The sequence below is a fragment of the Sphaeramia orbicularis genome, chromosome 15 (assembly GCF_902148855.1).
Source record: "Sphaeramia orbicularis chromosome 15, fSphaOr1.1, whole genome shotgun sequence".
NCBI lineage: Eukaryota > Metazoa > Chordata > Actinopteri > Kurtiformes > Apogonidae > Sphaeramia > Sphaeramia orbicularis.
The window spans coordinates 51,606,808-51,629,537 of record NC_043971.1 but is presented as its reverse complement, the minus strand read 5'-3'; the positions used below and the strand labels follow the sequence as shown (position 1 = coordinate 51,629,537).

The 22,730-nt window shown below is 39.4% G+C and overlaps 2 protein-coding genes across 2 annotated transcripts in view; both read right to left on the bottom strand.

The window, feature by feature from the left end:
- Positions 1-39: 39 nt before the first annotated feature.
- On the bottom strand, positions 40-11,646 carry gng4 (G protein subunit gamma 4). Its single transcript, XM_030155356.1, has 3 exons — positions 11,489-11,646; positions 9,426-9,531; positions 40-645 (listed from the first exon to the last, which is right to left on the bottom strand). The coding sequence occupies exons 2-3, from the start codon at positions 9,522-9,524 to the stop codon at positions 517-519; spliced, it is 228 nt and encodes a 75-aa protein (XP_030011216.1). The 5' UTR covers positions 9,525-9,531; positions 11,489-11,646; the 3' UTR covers positions 40-516.
- Positions 11,647-16,626: 4,980 nt separating this feature from the next.
- lyst (lysosomal trafficking regulator) overlaps positions 16,627-22,730 on the bottom strand; it is a 145,556-nt gene continuing 139,452 nt past the window's right edge. The window contains 5 exon segments of the mRNA XM_030155355.1: positions 16,627-17,505; positions 18,954-19,025; positions 19,119-19,275; positions 20,433-20,530; positions 21,699-21,838. Coding sequence (XP_030011215.1) covers positions 17,367-17,505; positions 18,954-19,025; positions 19,119-19,275; positions 20,433-20,530; positions 21,699-21,838 — 606 coding nt within the window. The 3' untranslated portion in view covers positions 16,627-17,366.

Below are 22,730 nucleotides of genomic sequence, written 5' to 3'. Positions count from 1 at the left end.
TTATTATTATTATTATTATTATTATTATTGTCGTTATTATTATTATCATTGTTATTTTTATTAATGGGGCAGGTTGGGTCATGTGACACATGTTTCTGCTCCAATCAGAATCTAATGAGCCGTTAATTAAAGTAAAAGTGATGTCGCTGCTACAAACCTGCAGGAAAAGTCGAATCGAGGGTAAAATGGTGGAAAGCGTTTTCGTTAACGGTGGAAAAGTTTAACGTCGCCGGCGAACGTGTGTTTCCTGAGGCGTAAGATCTAACACGATAAAAAAACGCAGAAAAACATCTCTGATCTCATGAAGCACTGAGCAAGGCTGTTCTCTAATAACGAAGCAATAACAAACCTATTTAACAAGACATGATACGCTCACTGGGTCGACGCCCCAAAGCCCCGCCGCCACCAGGACAGGGACGACCCCTCAGACTCCGCCCCGAAAACCGAGGCCTCGGGTGTGGTGAAGACAGGGGAGCGGCGCCGCGGCGGCGCCCGGACCCAGCCGGTGGCGGATCATCAGAGGATGGTGCAGAAGAACTTCTTCTCCCGGAACGGGTTCTCCGACGCCGGAACCGGAACGATGAGCGGGTCCTCACGTATGTGGGCGTCGCAGTACGCCATCAGGTCAGCGGCGGCTTTGGACACCTACGGACGAACGGAGAGAGAGAGAGAGAGAAAGAGAGAGGGAGAGAGAGGGAGAGCAGGAAGTCAGCGTCTGATTGGACGAAAGAGACACGAGAGAGTCAAAGAAAGTGTGTTTACATATAAAAGAAGGAGGAGGAGGAGGAGAAGAAGGAGGAGGAGAAGAAGAAGGAGGAGGAGAAGAAGGAGAAGGAGGAGAAGAAGGAGGAGGAGGAGGAAGAGAAGAAGAAGGAGGAGAAGAAGGAGGAGGAGGAGGAGGAGGAAGAGAAGAAGAAGGAGGAGAAGAAGGAGGAGGAGGAGGAGGAGGAGAAGAAGGAGGAGGAGAAGAAGGAGGAGGAGGAGGAGAAGAAGGAGGAGGAGAAGAAGAAGGAGGAGGAGGAAGAGAAGAAGAAGGAGGAGGAGGAGGAGGGGAAGGAGGAGGAGGAGAAGAAGGAGGAGGAGGAGGAAGAGAAGAAGAAGGAGGAGAAGAAGGAGGAGGAGGAGGAGGGGAAGGAGGAGAAGGAGGAGGAGGAGGAAGAGAAGAAGAAGGAGGAGAAGAAGGAGGAGGAGGAGGAGAGGAAGGAGGAGGAGAAGAAGAAGGAGGAGGAGGAGGAGAAGAAGGAGGAGGAGGGGAAGGAGGAGAAGGAGGAGGAGGAAGAGAAGAAGAAGGAGGAGAAGAAGGAGGAGGAGGAGGAGAGGAAGGAGGAGGAGAAGAAGAAGGAGGAGGAGGAAGAGAAGAAGAAGGAGGAGGAGGAGGAGAAGAAGGAGGAGGAGGAGGAGGAGGAGAAGGAGGAGGAGGAGAAGAAGAAGGAGAAGGAGGAGGAGGAGAAGAAGAAGAAGGAGGAGGAGAAGGAGGAGAAGAAGGAGGAGGAGGAGGAGGAGGAGGAAGAGAAGAAGAAGGAGGAGGAGAAGGAGGAGGAGAAGGAGGAGGAGGAGAAGAAGAAGGAGGAGGAGGAGAAGAAGAAGGAGGAGGAGAAGGAGGAGGAGCAGCTGTTTTAATCTTGTTGCATCTTTTTTATTTCAATGCAACATTTACGTATTTCTTTTCCTCATTGCGACTTTAATATATCTATCTTCTTGTTGCGACTTTTTTGTTTACTGCGACTTCTATGTCTGTCTTCTTGTTGCATGTTTTCCACCTTGTTGTGACTTTTACATGTTTTTCTTCCTGTTGCGACTTTATCGTCTTTTTCATCTTATTTTGACTTTTCTGTAGTTTTTTTCCTCAGTGTGACTTTTACGTATTTGTCTTCTTGTTGCAACTTTTTTGTCTACTGCACCTTTTATGTATTTTTCCTTTTGTTGCGTCTTTTCCATCTCATTAAGAATTTTATGTATTTCTCTTCCTGTTTAGACTTTATCGTCTTTTTCATCTTGTTGCGACTTTTCTGTATTCTTCCCCTTGTGATTTTTCGTCTAATTGTGACTTTTACGTATTTTTTGTCTTGTTGCAATTTTTATCTATTTCTCTTCTTATTGTGACTTTTACAAATTTTTTGTCTCGTTGCGACTTTTTCATCTCGTCTTTGTGTTTACATGTCAAACACCGTGTGCGATCAACACGCCTGTTTGTGTTTCTGCTGTCTCCGCCTCCTCCTCTTGAGGTCATTTTCCGTAGTCAAGGTGACAGGCCGTTAGCGCTGACCTCAGACAGTTCGGAGGCGGCGGCGCATCGGGGTTACGGGAGGCGAGGCGGTGGAAGCAGAGCAGCAGCTGCGTCGCAGGACGGCGGGGGCTCAGGGATCGACTCCGAGCGCCCGACCATCTGATGTCCGACCGGCGCCTGAACACCTGAACACAACGCTCTCACAGGAACAGACGAGTTCAGCCGCAGACGGACGCAGACGCCATGTTTGAGGCCGTTGGACGACGGTTCATCGAACACAGAGACGTAGACGTGACGATTCATCAACCGAAAAAATGGGTCTGATTATTAAAGAATGGAGTCATGTGACAGATTTAAAGCCGAGAACAGCTTTAATGATAAAAATATAAATATATAAATACATATAGACATAAATATTCGACGTTTACATCGGATCAAACCTCGTCTACGAAGTCGAATCTGTTTGAAGTCGACGTCTGATGAATTCACCTCAGTTTAGATTCAATTACATTAGATTCATTTGTTTTGTTTTGTTTTGTTTTGTTTTTTTTGGGGGGGGGCACCTTTTATTAATTTCTCATTTATTTTGTATATTATGTGAGTTTTCTGAAGATATTTTTCATTACTTTGTCAACTTTTTGCATTATTTTGTACATTTTTTAAAATCTTTTTTCATTCTTTAGTTCATGTTTTGTTCATTTTTCATTATTTCAACTAGTTTTTGTTCATTTTATTTTGTTCATTTTTGTTTATTTTCCTCTTTATTTTTGTACATTCTTTATTATTTACATACATTATTATATTATTGCTATTTTTTTTGTCATTTTTAGTTACTTAAACACATTTATACACACACACACACACATATATATATATATATAATTTTTTTTTTCTGTGGTATTTGATGTTTATTGTCTAGTGCTGCTGAACATTTGAATTTCTCCTTAAAGTTCAATAAATTCTATCTGATCTGATTTGGTTTATTTGTTGCTTAAATATAAATATATTTATGATTTTGACTATTTTTTGTTCATTTTTGACGTTACTTTGCTCGTTTCTCATCTGTTGACGTCTTTGCTTTCATGTGGTGAATCAGTCGACTCAGTTTGACTAAACTTTATTTTTATTTTATTTTTAGACTCAGTATTGCTGATTATTATTGATTATTTGTTGATTAGTATGGATTATTTGTTGATTATTTGTTAATTATTATTGATTATTGTAGATTGTTGTAAATTAAACCTACTGTCTGTGATCAGTGCCTGTGTGTGTGTGTGTGTGTGTCTGTGTGTGTGTGTCTGTGTGTGTGTGTGTCTGTGTGTGTGTCTGTGTCTGTGTGTGTGTGTGTGTGTGTGTGTGTGTCTGTGTGTGTGTCTGTGTGTGTCTGTGTGTGTGTGTGTGTGTCTGTGTGTGTGTCTGTGTGTGAAACAGTGAAACCACAGAATCCAGACGTGGATGTGATTTGGACCCGCCCACACACAGCTGAGGTCAAAGGTCAGTGGAGTAAAACTGACCTGACGGGGGCGGAGTCTCATCAACATTAAAACCACTTGAGTCTATTTTTCATCAGATCCTCGTTAACCTCATTATCCAATCCTCGTTAACCCCACAGTGGAAACGTCCTGTTCAATGTCTCTGCAGACTCCGCCCCCTCCGTCGCCCCCCAGAGGCGGGTGGCGGTCCTGCGCGGCGTCCCGGGGTTGGTCTGACTGTAATTACATCGCGGCCGAGTCGGGTTAATTATCGCAGATCACATCCCTCTGACGGAGCCGTTAATGAGGCCGAGGTGAATCCACCGTCCCTCGTCAGCGTTAATTAAAGCAGAATTCAACCCGAATTAAAGCCAAACGGCGGCGGACGGAGGCTGAGCTGAGGGCGTTTACGACAACTGTGGTCGAGTCCGACACTGAACCCAAAAAAAAAAAAAAAGATTAAAACCAGATGAATTTTGAAACACTTTGATCTTCAGTCATATTTTAATTAAAAATCAGACAGAAATGAACGTACGTTACAGATAGAACAAATAATGAAATAAAGTCCTTTCAAAATAAAAGTTTATGTTTATTAAAAACACGTCTGGTGTTTATTTAAAAAGCTCTAGACGTAGATCATATAGATCTGCTGATGTGTCCCCATCCATAAAACTAATGATTACAACTACTCTTTATTTAATTATCTCATAAAAAACACAGACAGAAAAGAAGGAAGAGTGAAAAAAAAACAGAGGAATCTGTAAAAACTGATTAAAAGTTAAGTTCAAATCAGTTCTGATTCTACAAAAACTAATCCGACAAAATAATCAATAATTCACTGAAACTGTTTGAAAAGTTCAACTGTTTGAAATAAAAACTATAAAAGTCTAAACTAACTCCTGTTAAAGTCCAGAAGAACCTGCAGAACCTGGTTTTTCATCATCAGTTCAGTCGAGTTTCTCCTGTTTTACTTCCTGGAATTCGAGACTCTGATTGGACGATGACAGACCATGTGACCCAGCATATGAGGAAACTAAACCTGTGTTTGTCAAACTGAGGGGCGGGGCCAAAAAACTGGTCACAGAACATTTTTTAATCAGGTCAGTTATTGTTTATTTTTTGTTATTAATGTTTTGTTTTTTATTATTATTGTGCTTATTTTTGTTAATTTTGTTCAATTAGTGTAACCTTTTTTACAATAAGTGAAGATTAACAAGACAGAAGTTAACGGGACAAAGGTTAATGAGAAGAAGGTTAATAAGGTTAATGAGACAAAGATAAACGAGATAAAGTTTAACGACACAAAGATTAATGAGATGAAGGTTAATGAGGTTAACGAGACAAAGATTAACAAGATAAAGTTTAACGAGACAAAGATTAACGAGATTAAGGTTAGCAAGACAAAGGTTAACGAGACAAAGGTTAACGAGATGAAGATTGAAAACAGGAGAAACTGAAAACAAAACAAACAAATTATATTATTTCCTTCTTACGAGTAAAAAAAGGTGAATTTTGACTTTGTGATAACAAGACTAATGACGAAAAATATAACAAAGCAAAAAAAAAAAGGAACTAATTCAATATATTTCAGTTTCAATCCTGATGTGCGTTCACTATTTACAAACAAACAAACATTTATTAATGTCTTAAATGAGAATAAAACATCACAAGTTTCTTATATAAAAATGACAAATCCGGAGATTTTCCTTTTTTGTTAAAGTAAAAAAACACACACACACACACACACACACATATATATATATATATATATATATACACATATATACATATATACACATATATATGAAGAAGAAAATTTTGAAAAATTAAAAAAAATGTAAAAGGAAAAATAAACAAACAAATAAATAAAAAAAGATTGTAATGTTACATTCGTTGCTCGACTTCATAAAAAAAAAAAAAATGTATTTCTATTGAATAAACTATCATTTTTTTGACTGTGTGATTTTTTTGTGGGTGGAATTTGAAGACGAGCTGCGTTAAACGTCCACAGTGAGAAGTTTCAGTCCATTCATGATGCTTTTATTGTGAAGGATCAGAGTTTCAGTGACGTGATTCATGAAAACGAGGATTAAAGAGGTTAAATCTGTAAATATTATCACGTTTCATAGAAATTGGACAGGTTTGTGTTTGTGCTGCAGGTCAGGACACGCCTCTTCTTCTTCTGTTTTTTTAAATTTTGTTTTATGTATTTTTTTTTTAATGTGTTGGGCTCGTAGTCGTCCGTTTCCTCTGTGGTGGAGGATGAGGCAGGTTTCAGGTATCGGTTGTAATTCCACCGTTTCTCCACTAGATATCACTAAACTGAACCTGTACAACAGTTCTGTCCAATATTCTAAATATAGCTCCTATTGCTTTTCTTTAGTATCGAGGCCAGAACAGATGCATTATGGGACATGGAGTTCATTCCCTGATGATTGTTTAAGGGACAAAGGTGACGTTTTACAGCTTTAAGTCGATAACGTGACTGAAATAAATGAGTTCAGAGTCCGATTTTAACCCGATCGACTGAAGATGCGGACGAAGTCTGAAGGAAAAGACGAGTTTATGTCCAGAAACTAAAGCCGAGTCTGTTTTTACCAGTAAAACTCAGACTGAGCCGTTGGACTCAGGTGTGGAAAACCAACAGATAAAAGCTGACTTTCACTTCCTTCAGTGGACTGGCTTTTATTTCCAACACTTTCCTCCTACATGACTGAGCTGAACATGTGTCAGCGTCACCTTTAAGACAATATTTACTATGAGGATGTGTGTGTGAAAGAGCTGTTTGTTCACATACTTAGGATTTTACATCAGCTATCCTTCTCATCTGTTTCCATTCTTTTTTTTTTTTTTTTTACTTTTTTCTGCTTTTATCGTCTATGTTCTAACATTTTTGACTATTTTTTACTGATTACTGTTGGTGTCAGTAAAATATTCACATAAACAACGCAAAATTCACATAATTTATGGTTTTAATTGACTATTTTCTGGCAAAAAACTAAGAACAAAACATGTAAAATATATTATTTCCTTCTTACGAGTAGAAAACAGGTTGAATTTGGACTAAAGCTGAATAATAATCCTTAAACTAAATTCAGTTCATTTATTTCAGTTCTCGTCCTTTTTCTCATTAACTCTTTATTCCTTTTCATCATATATTGGTTTAATCGACTGTTTTCTATTATTTTGATGATTTTTTTCTGCTTTTATCGTCTCTTTTCTTGCATTTTTGACAATATTTTTTACTGATTACTGTTTGTGTCCATTAAATATTCACAGAAACGACGCAAAATCCACATAATTTATTATTTTAATTAATTTCTCTGGCAAAAAACTGAAAACAAAACACGCAAAATATATAATTTCCGTTTTATGAGTAGAAAACAGGTTGCATTTGGACTTTTTGATGACGACTAAAGCTGAATAATAATCCTTAATAAACTAAATTCAGTTCATTTATTTCAGTTCTCGTCCTTTTTCTCATTACCTCTTTATTCCTTTTCATCACATATTGGTTTAATTGACTGTTTTCTATTATATTTAAGATTTTTTTCGGCTTTTATCATCTATTTTCTTGCATTTTTTTTTTTTTTTACTGATTACTGTTCGCGTCCATTAAATATTCACATAAATGAAACTACAATGCAAAATCCACATGATTTATTATTTTAATTGGTTATTCTGGCAAAAAAATTAGAACAGAACATCCAAAATATATCATTTCCTTCTTACAAGTACAAAACAGGTTAATTTTGACTTTTTGATGACGACTAAAAATGAATAAATTTTGTGATTTTCATGAAGTAAAACCTCCATTTACTGAATTACTTTGACATATTCCACAGATCTAGTCCTTATACTCATTAACTTTATTTTAAAAAAGCACAAAAACACCTATTTATGCTCAAAATTAGATAAAATATCTCAAGCTTCTTATATTAAACTGAAAAATCTGATGTTTTTCCATTTTTCAAGGTACGTTTGTTAATGTCAATAGAAGAACAGGCTTTTTTAAAAACATATTTCTAATGAATAAATGTCGATTTTTAGACTGAGTGTGAATTTTTGGTGGAAAATGAAGACAAGCTGCGTTAAATCTTCACTGTGGAGTTTTATTAAGTTAATGATGTTTTTATTGTGACATAAACAAAACTTACACAATATATTATTTCCTTCTTACGAGTAGAAAACAGGTGGAAATTGGCCTAAAGATGCTGAATAATAATCCTTAATAAACTAGGTTGAAGCTGTCTCCAGTTCCAGGTACCTTGGAGTCCAACTGGACAACAAGTTGGACTGGTCCTGTCATATGGAGACTCTGCACAAGAAGGGGCAAAGTAGACTTTATTTCCTACGGAGATTAAAGTCTTTCAACATCTCCAAGCCTCTTCTGTGCAGCTTCTACCAGACTGTGGTGGCTGGTGCCCTTTTTTTTGGTGTGGTGTGTTGGGGAGAGGGAGCTGGCATTTCTGACAGAAACAGACTGAACAAACTCATTAAGAAAGCCAGCTCCATCATTGGGACTGGACTGGAAACAGTTCAGCAGGTGGCTGGGCTGAGAATGCTCAGGAAACTGGACTCTATTTTGAAGAACGCATCTCACCCACTGCACCACCTTGAGGTGTTCAGAGAGAGCACCTTCAGCCACAGACTGACCCCCCCTCGGTCCAAGACTGGACGCAGTAGGAGGTCCTTCCTGCCGGCTGCTATTAGACTTTTTAATATCGCTGTGCGATAAATTATTATTGTATGCTGTGCATACTTAGGTGTGTTAGGTGTTTTAGGTTATTGTATTATATACAGTACTTGTATTGTACATATATATATATATATATATATATATATATATATATATACATATATATATATATATATAGATAGATAGATAGATAGATAGATAGATAGATATCTTTTATTCTGTTTATTATTTATTTGTTCCATTGATGGCTGTTGGTGGGATGTTCAGAGTGTTTTTCTTCTTGTACTGCTGCTGTTGTAACAAAGCAATTTCCTGCAAAGGATCAATAAAGTATCTATCTATCTATCTATCTATCTATCTATCTATCTATCTATCTATCTATCTATCTATCTATCTATCTATCTATCTATCTATCTATCTAAATTCAGTTCATATATTCCAGTTCTCATCCTTTTTCTCATTAACTCTTTATTCCTTTTCATCATATTTTGGTTTAATCGACTGTTTTCTATTATTTTTGATGATTTTCTCTGCTCTGATCTATTTTCTTACATTTTTGACTATTTTTTTTAAGGGATTACGGTTTGTATCGGTTAAATATTCACATAAATGATGCAAAATCCACATAATTTATGGTTTTAATTGATTATTTTCTGGCAAAAAACTAAAAACAAAACACATGATATCTTCATTCCTTCTTACAAGTAGAAAACAGGTTGAATTTGGACTAAAGCTGAATAATAATCCTTAATAAACTAAATTCAGTTCATTTATTCCAGTTCTCATCCTTTTTCTCATTAACTCTTTATTCCTTTTCATCATATTTTGGTTTAATCGACTGTTTTCTATTATTTTGGACATTTTTTTCTGCTTTTATCGTCTATTTTCTTATATTTTTGACTGTTTTTACTGTTAATATCGTGCTCTATTCGACTGTTTAGTGTAAATATTCCAGGTTTGGGATGAATGAAGGTGTGTCTGCTGTTACCATGGTGACCTCCGACCCCCCCAGACCCCCCCGTCCTACCTTTATCCGGTCCATGCAGGCCTCCATCTTCAGCTGCTCCACTGCTTTCCGGGCTTGCGAGATGCTGGCCGTGCTGTTGTTGGCGATGCCGTCCTTCATGTTGCTCCTGTGGCGGTGGGCGGGGCCACAAAGGGGACACGTTAGTTCAATGACCATGCACTTAATACACAACCCCTCCCCCCCCACCCCCCCCACCCCCCCACCCTGAGGCTACGTCTCCACCCCCCCTCACTGATGCCATTTCTGCGCCACAACCTTTTTATTCCCATTAAAGGATCCTTTATGTCGACGACGCTCCATTTTATCGAACAGACGAGTTTAAAGACGACGACCAGACGCCATTTAGCAGTTTGTCACGAGGCTTTATTTATATTTATCGCAATTTACAATATTTACAACTATCGCAATAGAATTTTGTATCATATCGCAGCCGTTTCTGCTGGAAATTCTTTGTCTTATTGTGTTTATGTTTTTAGATAAAACACAAAATTCTTTCATTTGTCGTATTTCATCTGGTTTTAATCTGTGGAAACTGAAGCATTTTTTCCCTGTTTTTATCGTACTTTTTTTTCCCTAATCATGTATGATTTTTACATTTTTTCCAATTTTCTGTGAAACCAAACAATTTTCCAAACTGACAATGAAGTCACTGGGTTTGATTTTATTATTAGAAAAAGCAATAAATAAAGGGTTAACGACGATCACACGATGGCTGAAACTATGATCATGATCACGATATAATTTTATATATTGTGATAATTTCCCCTTTGACATCAGCAGATACAATTCATCTGACATGACCGTACATTTTCCGTCTTATTTCATGAATGTTCTCAAATAAAACATCAGATTCTTTACATTGTCTGGTTGTAATTTGACATTTTGTGGATTTATTTTTTTACATTTAAAAATAAAACCCAGAACATTTTTTGTTGTTTTACTTCATTTTCCTTCTGTTTTTGAACAAACATTTCATTATTTCTATTTGTGTCAAATGCTTATTAATGTTCTGACCATAAAGAAGAATTAAAACCCAAAAATAACTGAGATTTCTGTCGTAGAATAATAATATCATAATAAACGTCGTCACATCAGTTCATATAGTTTATGATTTAGTGAAAATAACAGATGAAACAATAAGAAAACTAATTTAAATTCAGTTCTTTTGTAAATTAGTTCATGAATCAATGTAACAACATGAAAAATATGACAATAAACAACAGAAATAACAGAAAACACAGACGATATAACCAGATGTTTCTGATTCTGGGTTTTAAAACGATGGTTTCCCCAAAATTAAATTAAAATAAATAGAGGTTTTAATCAAATTACATTAAATGGAATTAAAGCAGCTGCAAAACATGGACAGTTCTTCACAATAATGTGAGAATAAACAGAAGGAAAAGGAGTTCTGTCTAAAAACATGTTCCAAACCCTTTGATCTCAAACAGATGGGAGAATTATCGCGACATGAACCGACACCAGACCGACATGAGCCTCATATCGCGACAGTCGGACCTCAGTCACCCCCCTTCATTATCACCGGTCCAGATCGGTCCGGTCCTCCGCATCCTCCGGGCCTCTGATCCGGATCCGGACCGGGCCTGGTGACCTCCGGACCGGGCTGGGAGGTTCGGGATCCCGGTTCCGGCCGGAGCCTATTGTTCATCTATGTGGTTCCATCATCCGAACCCGACGGGACCGGCTCTGGACGCGGACCATGAGGCTCCGAACGCCCCCCCCCCCATCCTCCGGGGTTCGGTGTCCGTCTGGAGCCTCTCATTGGGGGGGGGGGGGGGGGGGGGGGCTCCGGGCCCGTCCCTGTCGGTTCCCTCTTTAACCCTGGACCCGGTTCTCTGTGCGTCCGTCCGACGCCGCGGTTCGTGGATGCGGGTCCGCCGGTGCCGGTCCGGCTCCGGTTGGACCCCCGTCACGGCCCTGGACCCGCCACAGCCCCCTGATCCGCCTCCCGACGCGGAGAAAGCGGCGGAAAACGGCGGAGCTCGAAGGAAATCCGCGGAAAAATCAGCGCGGCTCGGTTCGGAACGGCTCCGCGGACCTACCTGGGATGCACCGGCGGTGTTCGGGTTCGGAGGTCCGGCTCTGACTCCACCCAGCTCGAATAAACCGGATCCGTGAGGCGGTGAGGAAACCCCGGCCCCGGTGAATCCTGGCTCACGTCGTGCGGAGTCGTGCGTCTCCGTGCGGGTCTGGACGCGGGGGGGGTGGGGGTGGAGGTGGGGGGGCCGCAGCGGGACCGGGACTGAACCGACCGGCCCTGAACGCACCGGGACCAACGCACCTGCGGACTCTGGTTTGCGTTTTTACCGCAGAGGCTCCGGAGATCCGCAGGATTCCCCGGTTTTACATCAGCTTTGACATCACCGGGTCCCCCCCCCCCCCCCGGTCCGTGAACGCACCACAACGCAACGCACCGTAACGGCGCAACGCACAGAACTGACGCAAACGCCCCGGAAAACCCGCAGAACACACGGCGTTCATCTGATCCGAGTTATCGATTAATCCAACAGCTGATCGGTTTGTAAAACGTCAGAGTCCAGAAAAAATGATGCCCAGAGACGTTCAGGGTCAGCCAGAAAAAAACAGAAAAATAAAACATAGCAATAATAAATAATGAATATAATAAATATAGTTGTTTTGGGTTTGGTTTTTTAAATCAGGGATCAATACATTTTATAAATTAATACTAAGATCAGAGAAAATGTATATGACTGATTTGGATTTAATGTTTTCTGAAGCAGCAGTTCTTCAGTTTTACTAAAAAATGAACAAATGCTGAAAAAAATGAGAAAAAGTAAAAAGAGAGAAAAAAAGCATTATTTCCTCAACAGTCAAACAAAAATGAGGACTAAAAAACAGAAAAATGTATATGTATAAAAAGCAAACAACGAAAAAAAAAATGGACAAAAGTATTAATGAAATAAGTACAATAATGAAAAACTCTGTAAATAAATCTAAAAACTGAAAAATATGTTGTAAAAATCAGTGATTTATTTTTACAACAAAAAGTCACTAAAAATTAGGAAAAATAGTGAAAAATGGATAAAAACAGGGAACAAAATGTGCAGTGAAAGTATTGAAAATGGAATAAAATGATAAAAAGGAACAAACATCAACAAAAAAGATGAAAAATTAACAAAGTGAGAAAAAAATGTGAAAAAACAGCAAACAATCAGAAACAGTTTCATGATAAACTTCATAAATCTGTCATCTCGTAAGATTTGTTAATATCTAGGTTATAAAAAGCAGCAACAAGTCATTTTTACAACAATACTGAGGATAAAAATTAAGAAAAGGATAAAATATAAAAACTTCAGCAGTAAAAATGGAATAAAATGCTGAAAAAGATGAAAAATATTTGTATAAAAAATAGAAATGATGACGAGCCCTGGATTAGAAATAAAATTAACAAAATTAAGCTAAAGTCATTTTCCTCAACATTTGTCAAAGTTTCATCTATTTTTAACTCATAAAAACCCAGTGTTATTCTGTGTCCATTCTCTACTTTTAACATTTCTCAAGTGACTTATCACCTTTTATTCTAATATTACACTCAGTCTTTTGCGTTTTTCAGTGAAAATCAGGTATTTTCCGATATTTAATTCACTGATCATGTCAATGTTCTTGAAAACTCCGATTAAAATTGTGTTTTATTAAATCAAAAAAAGAGAAAAACTGAATGAACAGTGTCTTTTTCAGTCCAATCTCTCATTACCTGATCATAAACCCAGTGTGTCCATCCACTGGCATTGATCCAACTCCAAGGGTTTGACTGGGGAATCAGTGTTGGAGAAGATGGCTGTGTTTCCACGGTAACTATGGAGCAGTGGCGATTTCTCATAGACTGCAGTGGAAGCCCGGCTTCCCCTAAAATTACGAAAATTAAATGGTTAAATCTGTTCGGTTGTGTTGACATTTTATTGACTACAAATGTGTTAGAACACGTTCATCTCAAAGATGAGTTTGTTCAGAATCAGCTTTATCACAAACCAACAGACTGGCTGTTGTTCACTTCTCCTCCATTCCCGTGTCTCTGTTTTCTCCTCCATCTCTGCTCAGTGCATTTGTCCGTCGACTGTGTCCGTCTCTGGGCTTCAACGGGACTGAATGGAACTGTGTTTTTCATTGCGTCAAAACTGGACGGTAATTGGATAAATGCCACAATGGTGTCCCGCCCCTGGATGCCAGGCGTCTCTGGGGGTGAATGGGGCTGTGGGCGGAGCTCGGCCGGGCTGGACGCCAGAATCCCACGTGCTGATTGGAGGATCGGTCGAAAGGCTGAATCCCGTTTGACTGACAGCTGTTTTCAGATCTGCTCCTTCACTGACACAGTTCAGTTTAATACCGTCACACATTCTGCTGAGAAATCAGAGAAACTACGACGAAATTACTCGTTCATTTCTTGCACTGTAAATAAAACACACTCATTGTACTTCCTTGTTTCAATTTCACATAGTTTCAGCGTTTTCTTGTTTCAGTTCCATAATTTAATCATTTCTTGTTCGAGTTTAATATCGTTTTGTAGGTAGTTAAATCAATCAAACTGTCAGCTAGGTCACAGTGAAAGGAGCATCTGTAGTTTAAAAAGGCTGAAGTCTTCCACCCACAACACAATGGGCCAAGGCAATCTGAGCAGAGAGGACACTGGTCCAGTCCTGGAAAAGACGCCTACTGTGTACGATAAGGTCACTGAGCATTTTCTGAAAAAGGAACAGAGGGCCGAATTTATGTTTAAATAACTTGACTTTTTTTTTTTTTTTTTTTTTTTTTAATGTAAGCCGACAATGAGCTTCCCCTGTCTGAAAGACGACCAGCCGCCACTGCTATGGAGCCTCTGAACGTCCAAATATGGTCATATCTGATGACCATGAACAGATGAACTGTATTTTACACCAATTATTGACATGGACTGATAGGATTAGTGGATCAACAGGAATTAAACAGTTTAGATCAGGAGATGGTTTAGGTTAAAGGTGGACGTTTGGGTCTTTAAGGGTTAAAGGTGGACATTTAAGGGTTAAAGGTGGACATTTAAGGGTTAAAGGTGGACGTTTGGGTCTGTCAGGGTTAAAGGAGGACACTTAAGGGTTAAAGGAGGATGTTTGGGTCTTTAAGGGTTAAAGGTGGACATTTAAGGGTTAAAGGTGGACGTTTGGGTCTTTAAAGGTTAAAGGTGGATATTTAAGGGTTAAAGGTGGACGTTTGGGTCTTTAAGGGTTAAAGGTGGACATTTAAGGGTTAAAGGTGGACGCTTGTGTCTTTAAGGGTTAAAGGTGGACATTTAAGGATTAAAGGTGGACGTTTGGGTCTAAGGGTTAAAGGTGGACATTTAAGGGTTAAAGGTGGACGTTTGGGTCTTTCAGGGTTAAAGGAGGACACTTAAGGGTTAAAGGAGGATGTTTGGGTCTTTAAGGGTTAAAGGTGGACATTTAAGGGTTAAAGGTGGACGTTTGGGTCTTTAAAGGTTAAAGGTGGATATTTAAGGGTTAAAGGTGGACGTTTGGGTCTTTAAGGGTTAAAGGTGGACATTTAAGGGTTAAAGGTGGACGCTTGGGTCTTTAAGGGTTAAAGGTGGACATTTAAGGGTTAAAGGTGGACGTTTGGGTCTAAGGGTTAAAGGTGGACATTTAAGGGTTAAAGGTGGACGTTTGGGTGTTTTTTTCCGTTGCCTTCTTACCTCTTTGGTCCTGGTCCTCTTCGCTCAGACTGGACAGACGACAGTAAAACTCAGGTTTCTTCAAATATTCTCTATATTTATATCTTTATAATAGATTCATCACTGGTTTTGCTCCAGACACACAAACACACACATGTTCTTATATACAAACACAAATCAACAGGTCAGAGGTCAGAGTTCAACGCCCACACAACCAAAGTACCACCTCTTAAATTATGCATAGCTTTAAGTTATTCACACAAAAATATTTCCTTCTGTCAAAAAAAGCACAAAAACGATTCTTTCCAGAAACAACAGTGGGTTCAGTCTGACGTGCGGACGTTGAAGGTTCGACTTTACACAAACAAACCGGACGCATTTACACGCAAAAGCGCAGACGGTGAGGCGTCGCCATGGAGACCAACCCAAGACGACCACGGAATCAAAAACAGAAATATTCCCTTTATCGTAAACACGAGTCAAACGCGTCCGCAGCCTCTCCTATTGCTGTGCGGGTTCAGACGCCGATGTTTGACCCTGAGGTCAAAGGTCAAAGGTCAGCAGACGGGAATGTGGAAGGTCAGCATCAGACTGAGCCGATTCTCAGACGACGCGTTTAATGTCCTCTGAAATCGGAGGACGACGTGAAGCTGAAGATGGACCACGAAACCAGGACGAGGACGATGGAATCTGAAGGGCGGCGACGAACGCGTCTTCATTTACGATTTATTCAGTTCAGATTCAATGAAAACACAAAACAATTCAACAGTCGAATAAAAAAGGGTTGAATGGATGGAATTATTCATGTTCAACATTCTTTGTATCTTCAGTCTGGATCAAAGTTCACGTGGAGGAAATTATTTGACCTTTATTAACGATGATGATGATGAAGATGATGATGATGTGGTGGCCCAGAGGTGCAACAGCCCAAAAAATTATCCACTATAAGAAAAAAAAGACAACAGCCCAAAAAATTATCCACTGTATATTTTTAAAATAACTTTATTTTTAGCGCACTGCCCTCCACTTCCAGTGGGTTACTTTCGTTAGCATTAGCCACATTAGCTGAAGACCTTAAGAATTTCAGCCGATGCTTTTATTTTTTGTGATGGCCTTAATTTTAAAGCAGGAGACCTTTTAGGTAAACAGCGCCCCCTTAACTGAAAAGGTGGATGATTTTTTTTTTTTTTTTTTTTTTTTATAGTGGATCATTTTTTGGGCTGTTGTCTTTTTTTTCTTACAGTGGATAATTTTTTGGGCTGTTGTCTTTTTTTTCTTATAGTGGATAATTTTTTGGGCTGTTGTCTTTTTTTTCTTACAGTGGATAATTTTTGGGGCTGTTGTCCTTTTTTTTCTTACAGTGGATAATTTTTGGGGCTGTTGCACCTCTGGGCCACTGTATGATGATGAGGATGATGAAGATGGTGGTATTTTCAGCTGTGATGTGGTTTTAAACTCTTCTTCTTCATCAGTTCATTCATCTGTAGGCTGAAACTCTGACTCTGCTCATCATCGGTTGTTTGGTCGAATCTGCTCTGATGATGATGATGATGATGATGAAGGTCAGGAGGTTCTGCAGACGTTCTCGTCTCCCAGTCGTGTATTGCTTCATGTGGTTTATTTGCTTCCTCAGGTTTTCGGCGGTGAGCGTTCAAACAGAGGCTGCATCGATGACGTGTTTCTAATAAATAAACCAGAGTCATCAGATCAGCGGGAGGCGGGGCTTCATGACAGAGGGTCATCAGATCAGCGGGGGGCGGGGCTTTATGACAAAGGGTCATCACATACGTGTCTCATTCAGCATGCAAACGGCAGGCGGCACAGACGGGGGGGCATGGGCGTTCACCCTCGCATCGCCACAGATATGAAGCAATGAGGCCATGACATCACCACCTGAGGACCGCCTCCCCTTTCCAGTCACATGACGCCCCAGAGCGAGACGGGAGGCAAGGTATTCACAGTCCGAGTCCGGACCATAGCAGCAGGGGTCGCAAACCAAACACACAAACGCTTCCTGTACAGAGAGTCGGATGCCGCCTCGGCTGGAGCGTCTATGCCCACGCCGGCAGCCACGCCCATGGCCACGTCCACAGCCACACCCACACCGGTCCGTAAAAAAACCCACTGTTTTCATCAGTGTTCTGATGGAGGAGAGTCTGGAGATCAGGGTGGCGTCAGTTAAACATCAGGGGTCAGAGGAGGAGGGGGTGTGGTCAGGGGTCTCCTTGGGCTGAGTGTGATGTCACTGGGGGCGGGGCTCGTCGTTACCCGGCGGCGTAGCTGCTCAGGAATGAGTAGAACATGGGCAGCTTCATGCGCTGCTGGTCCCGCCGACACCAGGCCATGACCGTCCCCTCGCTGTTGGCGGTGTAGAGGTGGTGGCCGTCGCACGAGTAGGTCAGGCTGGGGGGGGGGAGGTCAAAGGTCAAAGGTTACACACAAGCATCTGCAGGTATTCATTTTATATTTTACACCTGAGTTCAGCCAATCAGAGGTGTTCAACTGTTGAAATAAACATCACATATGTTAGAAAAGTCAATAAAACAAACGGATCTGATTGGACGCCCAAACATCAGCCTCGTTTCCACCAGAAGAACTTGAACTTGAACTTCACCCTGGATTCTGAAAAACCTCAGCCCAGTTCCACCTAAAGTACCTGGGATTTTGGAAAAAAAAAAAAAAAACAAACAAAAAAAAATTTCCCCGATTAAAGTTCATAGTTGGGGGCGGAACTTTTCAGATTCCAGGCTTTTTTGTGGGCAGGGCTGCGTGATGAAGAACACTGATTGGTGGAACCCACTGTCAGCTGTTTCTCCATGTTTAATCCAGTGGCGTCTGTGAACTGGTTTATTCCATTTCTACAACATTCACTTAGTTTGAGTTTGGATCAAATGGAAAATAGAGAAAAAGAAGAAAAACTATGAGAAGTGGACGATGAATATTTGACCAATACGATCAAAAGAGCCTGGACCTGATGCACTAAAATAAACAAAAATATAATAAAATGCACTAAAATATAATAAAATGCATTAAAATATGCAAAAATATAATAAAATGCACTAAAATACACAAATATAATAAAATGCATTAAAATACACTAAGATGTACAAAAAGACACACAAAATTTGACAAATTACACTACAATGCATCTGCTACAATACACAAACAATACACTAAACCACACACAACAACATGAAATGCATTAAAATACACCAAAAATCTGTTAAACTACACTAATCTAAAAAAATTAAACTAAAATAAACAAAAAAATTACCTCAAGTGCACAAAAAGTGTGCTAAAATGCATTACAATACACCAAAAATATGGTAAAATACACTAGAGTAAACAAACAAACAAAAAAAAACCCAAACTAAAATACAGAGTATGTGCAGGTTTGATGAGTATTCTTGGATTTTTCCTTATTTTTCATCTTCTGTTTATTTCCTTTTTGTCATATTTTTGTTTCATTCTCGTCACATTTCCATCTCATTCTCGTTGAATCGCCTCTCATCGCCCCCTACTGGACCACAGGTGTACTGCAGTGTCTTTGACGGAGCACACAGATGAACAGACATACTTTTACCTGGTAAATCAAATAAATGCCAGGTAATAAAAGTTCCTGTTAATGTTGGTGGAAAAAGAGGCTGATGGTGGTTTTTCTGCTTTATTTTCAGACACATAATCTTCTTGTTTATGCGTAAAATCAGACCCGTTCACATCATGACCCACGTCTGAAACTGTAAATATTCCACAACAGACGCCGTTTAGATCTGGACACTGAAATCAGACACAGCGATGGTGTGGCGAGCGGCGTCACATGAGATGCCGATCGATGGCGTGTGGTTCGATACCTGATGATGGGTTTGCTGGACTTAGGAAAGGTGATCTCCCTGACGGGTTTCAGGTCCCAGGTGCTCCACAACCTGAACACACCACAAAAGCCATGAGTGGGAGGGATTCAGAGAGAAAAGAAGAGGGCGGGGCCAAGGGGAGGGGGCGGGGCTACATGCGGTCACCTGACGACGCCGTTCTCCAGACCCCCGGCGATGACGTTGACGGACACGCCCTCCGTCTGGTTGGAGAACGCCACAGAGCAGATGATCTCTCTGCAGTGGACGTGTCCAATCAGGTCGCCGTTGACCGTCCACAGCCGCAGGTCGCTGCCCCCGCCCACTGCAAGCACAACAGCCAATCAGAGAACACCGCACTCAAACCTTCAATTCTCATTTTTGTCCTGTTTTTGTTCCGTTTCGACTTTGTTTCCGTTTTCTCATCTTGTTTTTGTCTCATTTTCTTGAACTTTTTTGTCCATTTTTTGTCTTTTTTTGATCCGATTTTCATTTTTTCTTGCTGTAAAGAACAGAAGATAAATCTGAGATACCGCTGTTTTTGTCTAGTTTTGTGTCAAATTTGTCCAGTTTTGTTCTTTTTTGTTGTTCTGTTTCCATTTAATTTTAGTCTAATTTTGTCTAAGTTTTGTTTTTCATCTAATTTTTCATTTTGTGTTACTGTTTTAGACTTTTTTATTTCTTTTCTTACATCTGTTTTCGCATTTGTGTCTCTTAATGTTGTAAAAACTTTTGGTATATTTTATATTTTTATAATTTCCATTTCATTTCCTTCAATTTTTTTTCTTACTGTAAAGAACAGATAAATCTGAGATAACGCTGTGTTGTTTAGTTTTCGTCCTTTAATTTCTTGCATTTCTTGTGTCTTTTTTTCATTTTTGTCTTATTTCTCTTGTTTTTTGCTTGTTTTCCATCAAATTTTTGTCGTTTGTCTCATTTTTATCTATTTGGTCTAATTTTCATCTGTTTTTGTTTATATTTTTAGCTTTTTTCTGTTTTGTTAATTATTTAGTTAATGGTTTTTGAACTGATTTTCATTAGTTGTCATTTTCATTTGTCTCATTTTTGTTCTTTTTTTCACCTCTTTTTTTTTTTTTTTGTCTTTTCGTCTCATTTTCGTTTCATATTTTTGTCTTTTACATCTAAATTTAATCTAACTGTCATCTGTTCCATTACAGAGTGGAACCAACTGGACCGGTTCCGGTCCAGTTCCAGGTCAATTCTGGTCCAGCTCTAGGTCAGTTCTGAGTCAATTCTGGTCCAATTCTAGTCCAGTTCTGGGTCAATTCTGGTTCAGTTCTGGTCTGGTTCCGGGTCAGTTCTGGTCCAGTTCTGAGTCAGTTCCAGTCCAGTTCTGGTCCGGTTCCGGGTCAGTTCTGGTCCGGTTCTGGGTTAGTTCCAGTCCAGTTCTGGTCCGGTTCAGTTCTGGTCCGGTTCGGGGTCAGTTCCAGTCCAGTTCTGGGTTAGTTCTGGACCCCTCACCTGAGTCGCAGACAGTGGCGATGTCTCCGGTGGTCTCACTGGCTGAAACCGCCGTCACTGGACTTTTGTGTCCTGTCAGACTCTGAACGTAACACAACCTGTAGAAACACACACACACACACACACAAATGTCCCCGTTCAGTCCAACTAGAGTGAACCACCTTTAATCACCTACATCCCATAATAATATGCACCAGGACAGTCATGTAAGAAAGGTTTCATACAGTTTGGTTTTAGCTTTTTTTCTATTTCATCAACTTGAGCCTTAAACAAAAAATACCAAATATTCAATAACTGTCATATTTTAACCCTTTAAATGACAGGTTTGTAATAAAATAAACCATAGATTTAGATTAAAAACAAACAAACACAAAAACAGTTTTTTTCAATATTCTACATAAAAACTGTATTGTTTTTTTATTCATTGGTTCATATTTATTATTATTTTTGGTTGGAGGTCAAACTGTCAGTTTCAGTGTTTGAGCTTAAACTGAAGGACGTTTAACCCTTCATTCAATCCAGTTGTAACTTTATAATAAATACATTAAAGTTACAATAAAACTCATAATCAACAAAACAAACAAAACTGAAGACAATAATAAACATATTCAACAAAATGAACAAAATAATCAACAATGCATTGCATTGCATTTTTTTTGCAAAAAACATTTTTTTTCCCTCCTGTCATATGTCAGTTATTAAAACCAACATTGGTTCATATTATTATAACTTTTGGTTCAAGGTCAAGTGTTAAGTGTGTTAATGACAGAAGTAGTGTAGGAATTTAACACTGTTTATTATGGGTTGGCTTTAGTGGATGGATCAGAATTAAAAAAAAAAAAAATCATGTAAAAAATGAACAATTTTTAAATTCTGACCTAAAACAAACTGCGAACAATGATCTGACTTTTAATAACATGTAGTGTAAAGTGCATATAATATGTTCACCTGGATACCGGAAGGATTGAATAAATAAATAAATAAATAATAGCTGTTAATATCACTCTTCTTCTTCTTACTATTATTATTCTTTGTTCATATTTTTAATGAGACCTGGCTCTAAACCCTTTAACTTGGATCATTTAAGGTCCAAATAAACATATACATGTCATTTTCATGGTTCTGTTCTGGTTCTGACTGGGTGACATAGATCCTGTGTGGTGCAGATGGTCGCTCGGACACAGTGGACGTGGACACGAGGTTGGACCTCAGCGGTATGTGGGTTCTATCTGGGTCGGGTCAGACTAGTTCCGGTCCCACACTGACCTGTTGAGGTCCCAGAGAATGCAGGTTCCGTCTCTGCTGACGCTGATCAGGATGCTGTAGGGTTTACAGACGAACAGCCCCGTCACCTCCGCCGTGTGTCCGTACAGATGCACCTGAGACTCCACCTCCATCTCCGACGGCTGCACAGGACAAACCACACCACAGAATTACAGACGGACAAGGTCTTTAAAAGCACGGACGACGGACCGACTGTACTGTTTTCACACCAAAAATAAAGACGTCAAACTTAACTTTTGACCTCCTAAAGCAGGGTGGTCCAACATGTGACCCATGGGCCAAAACCAGCCCGCAAAAGGGTCCAATATTTAAATCCCTATTTAATATGCAAAATACAAAAATTACACTTCAGATAATAACAGAAAAAAAGTGTCAAACGTTCTAGTTCAGGTTCAATATTCAGACCAATTTGATCTAAAGTGGATCAGAACTAGTCAAATAAGAACAGAATAAACTATAAATAATGACAAATACTAATGTTTCTTTGTTTTACTCATGTAAAATTACATGATGAAACTGTTTACATTTATTATTCTTTTACAAATAATATGAAATAATCTAAACAACCTGAAATGTCTCAAATCAGCAACATTGGACCATATTCTGTCTGTTATTAAATAATGTGTGTTTGTAGATCCACTGTATCTGTACATTAGAATGAACATGTATAAATGATAACTGAATATTGGTACAGTTATGCTTTTACTTTTTAATCACAAAAAATGAAAAATCTGCTGTTATTATTTACATGTTCCTGTTCTTATTTTCCTGGTTCTGATCCGCTTTAGATCCTATCCTACTGGTCTGAATGTGGAACCTGAACTAACAGGATTTTAACATCTTTTATTGTTTATATTTTCAGTATAATTTTTGTTCATTTCGTATCCATCCTCTGGACCAGATCGGGCCCTCTAGTGGCCAGTTTTGGTCCACGGACCATATGTTTCACACCCCTGGTCCAGAGGGAAAAAGTCTGGAAATGACGCAAAAATCCAGACTCAGCTGGAGTTTTTA

Coding starts and splice junctions, on each gene's coding strand:
- gng4 (XM_030155356.1), bottom strand. CDS start 9,524: ATGAAGGACGGCATCGCCAACAACAGCACGGCCAGCATCTCGCAAGCC. Junction 646..9,425: donor CCTGCATGGACCGGATAAAG/GTAGGACGGGGG, acceptor GTTCGTCCGTAG/GTGTCCAAAGCCGCCGCTGA.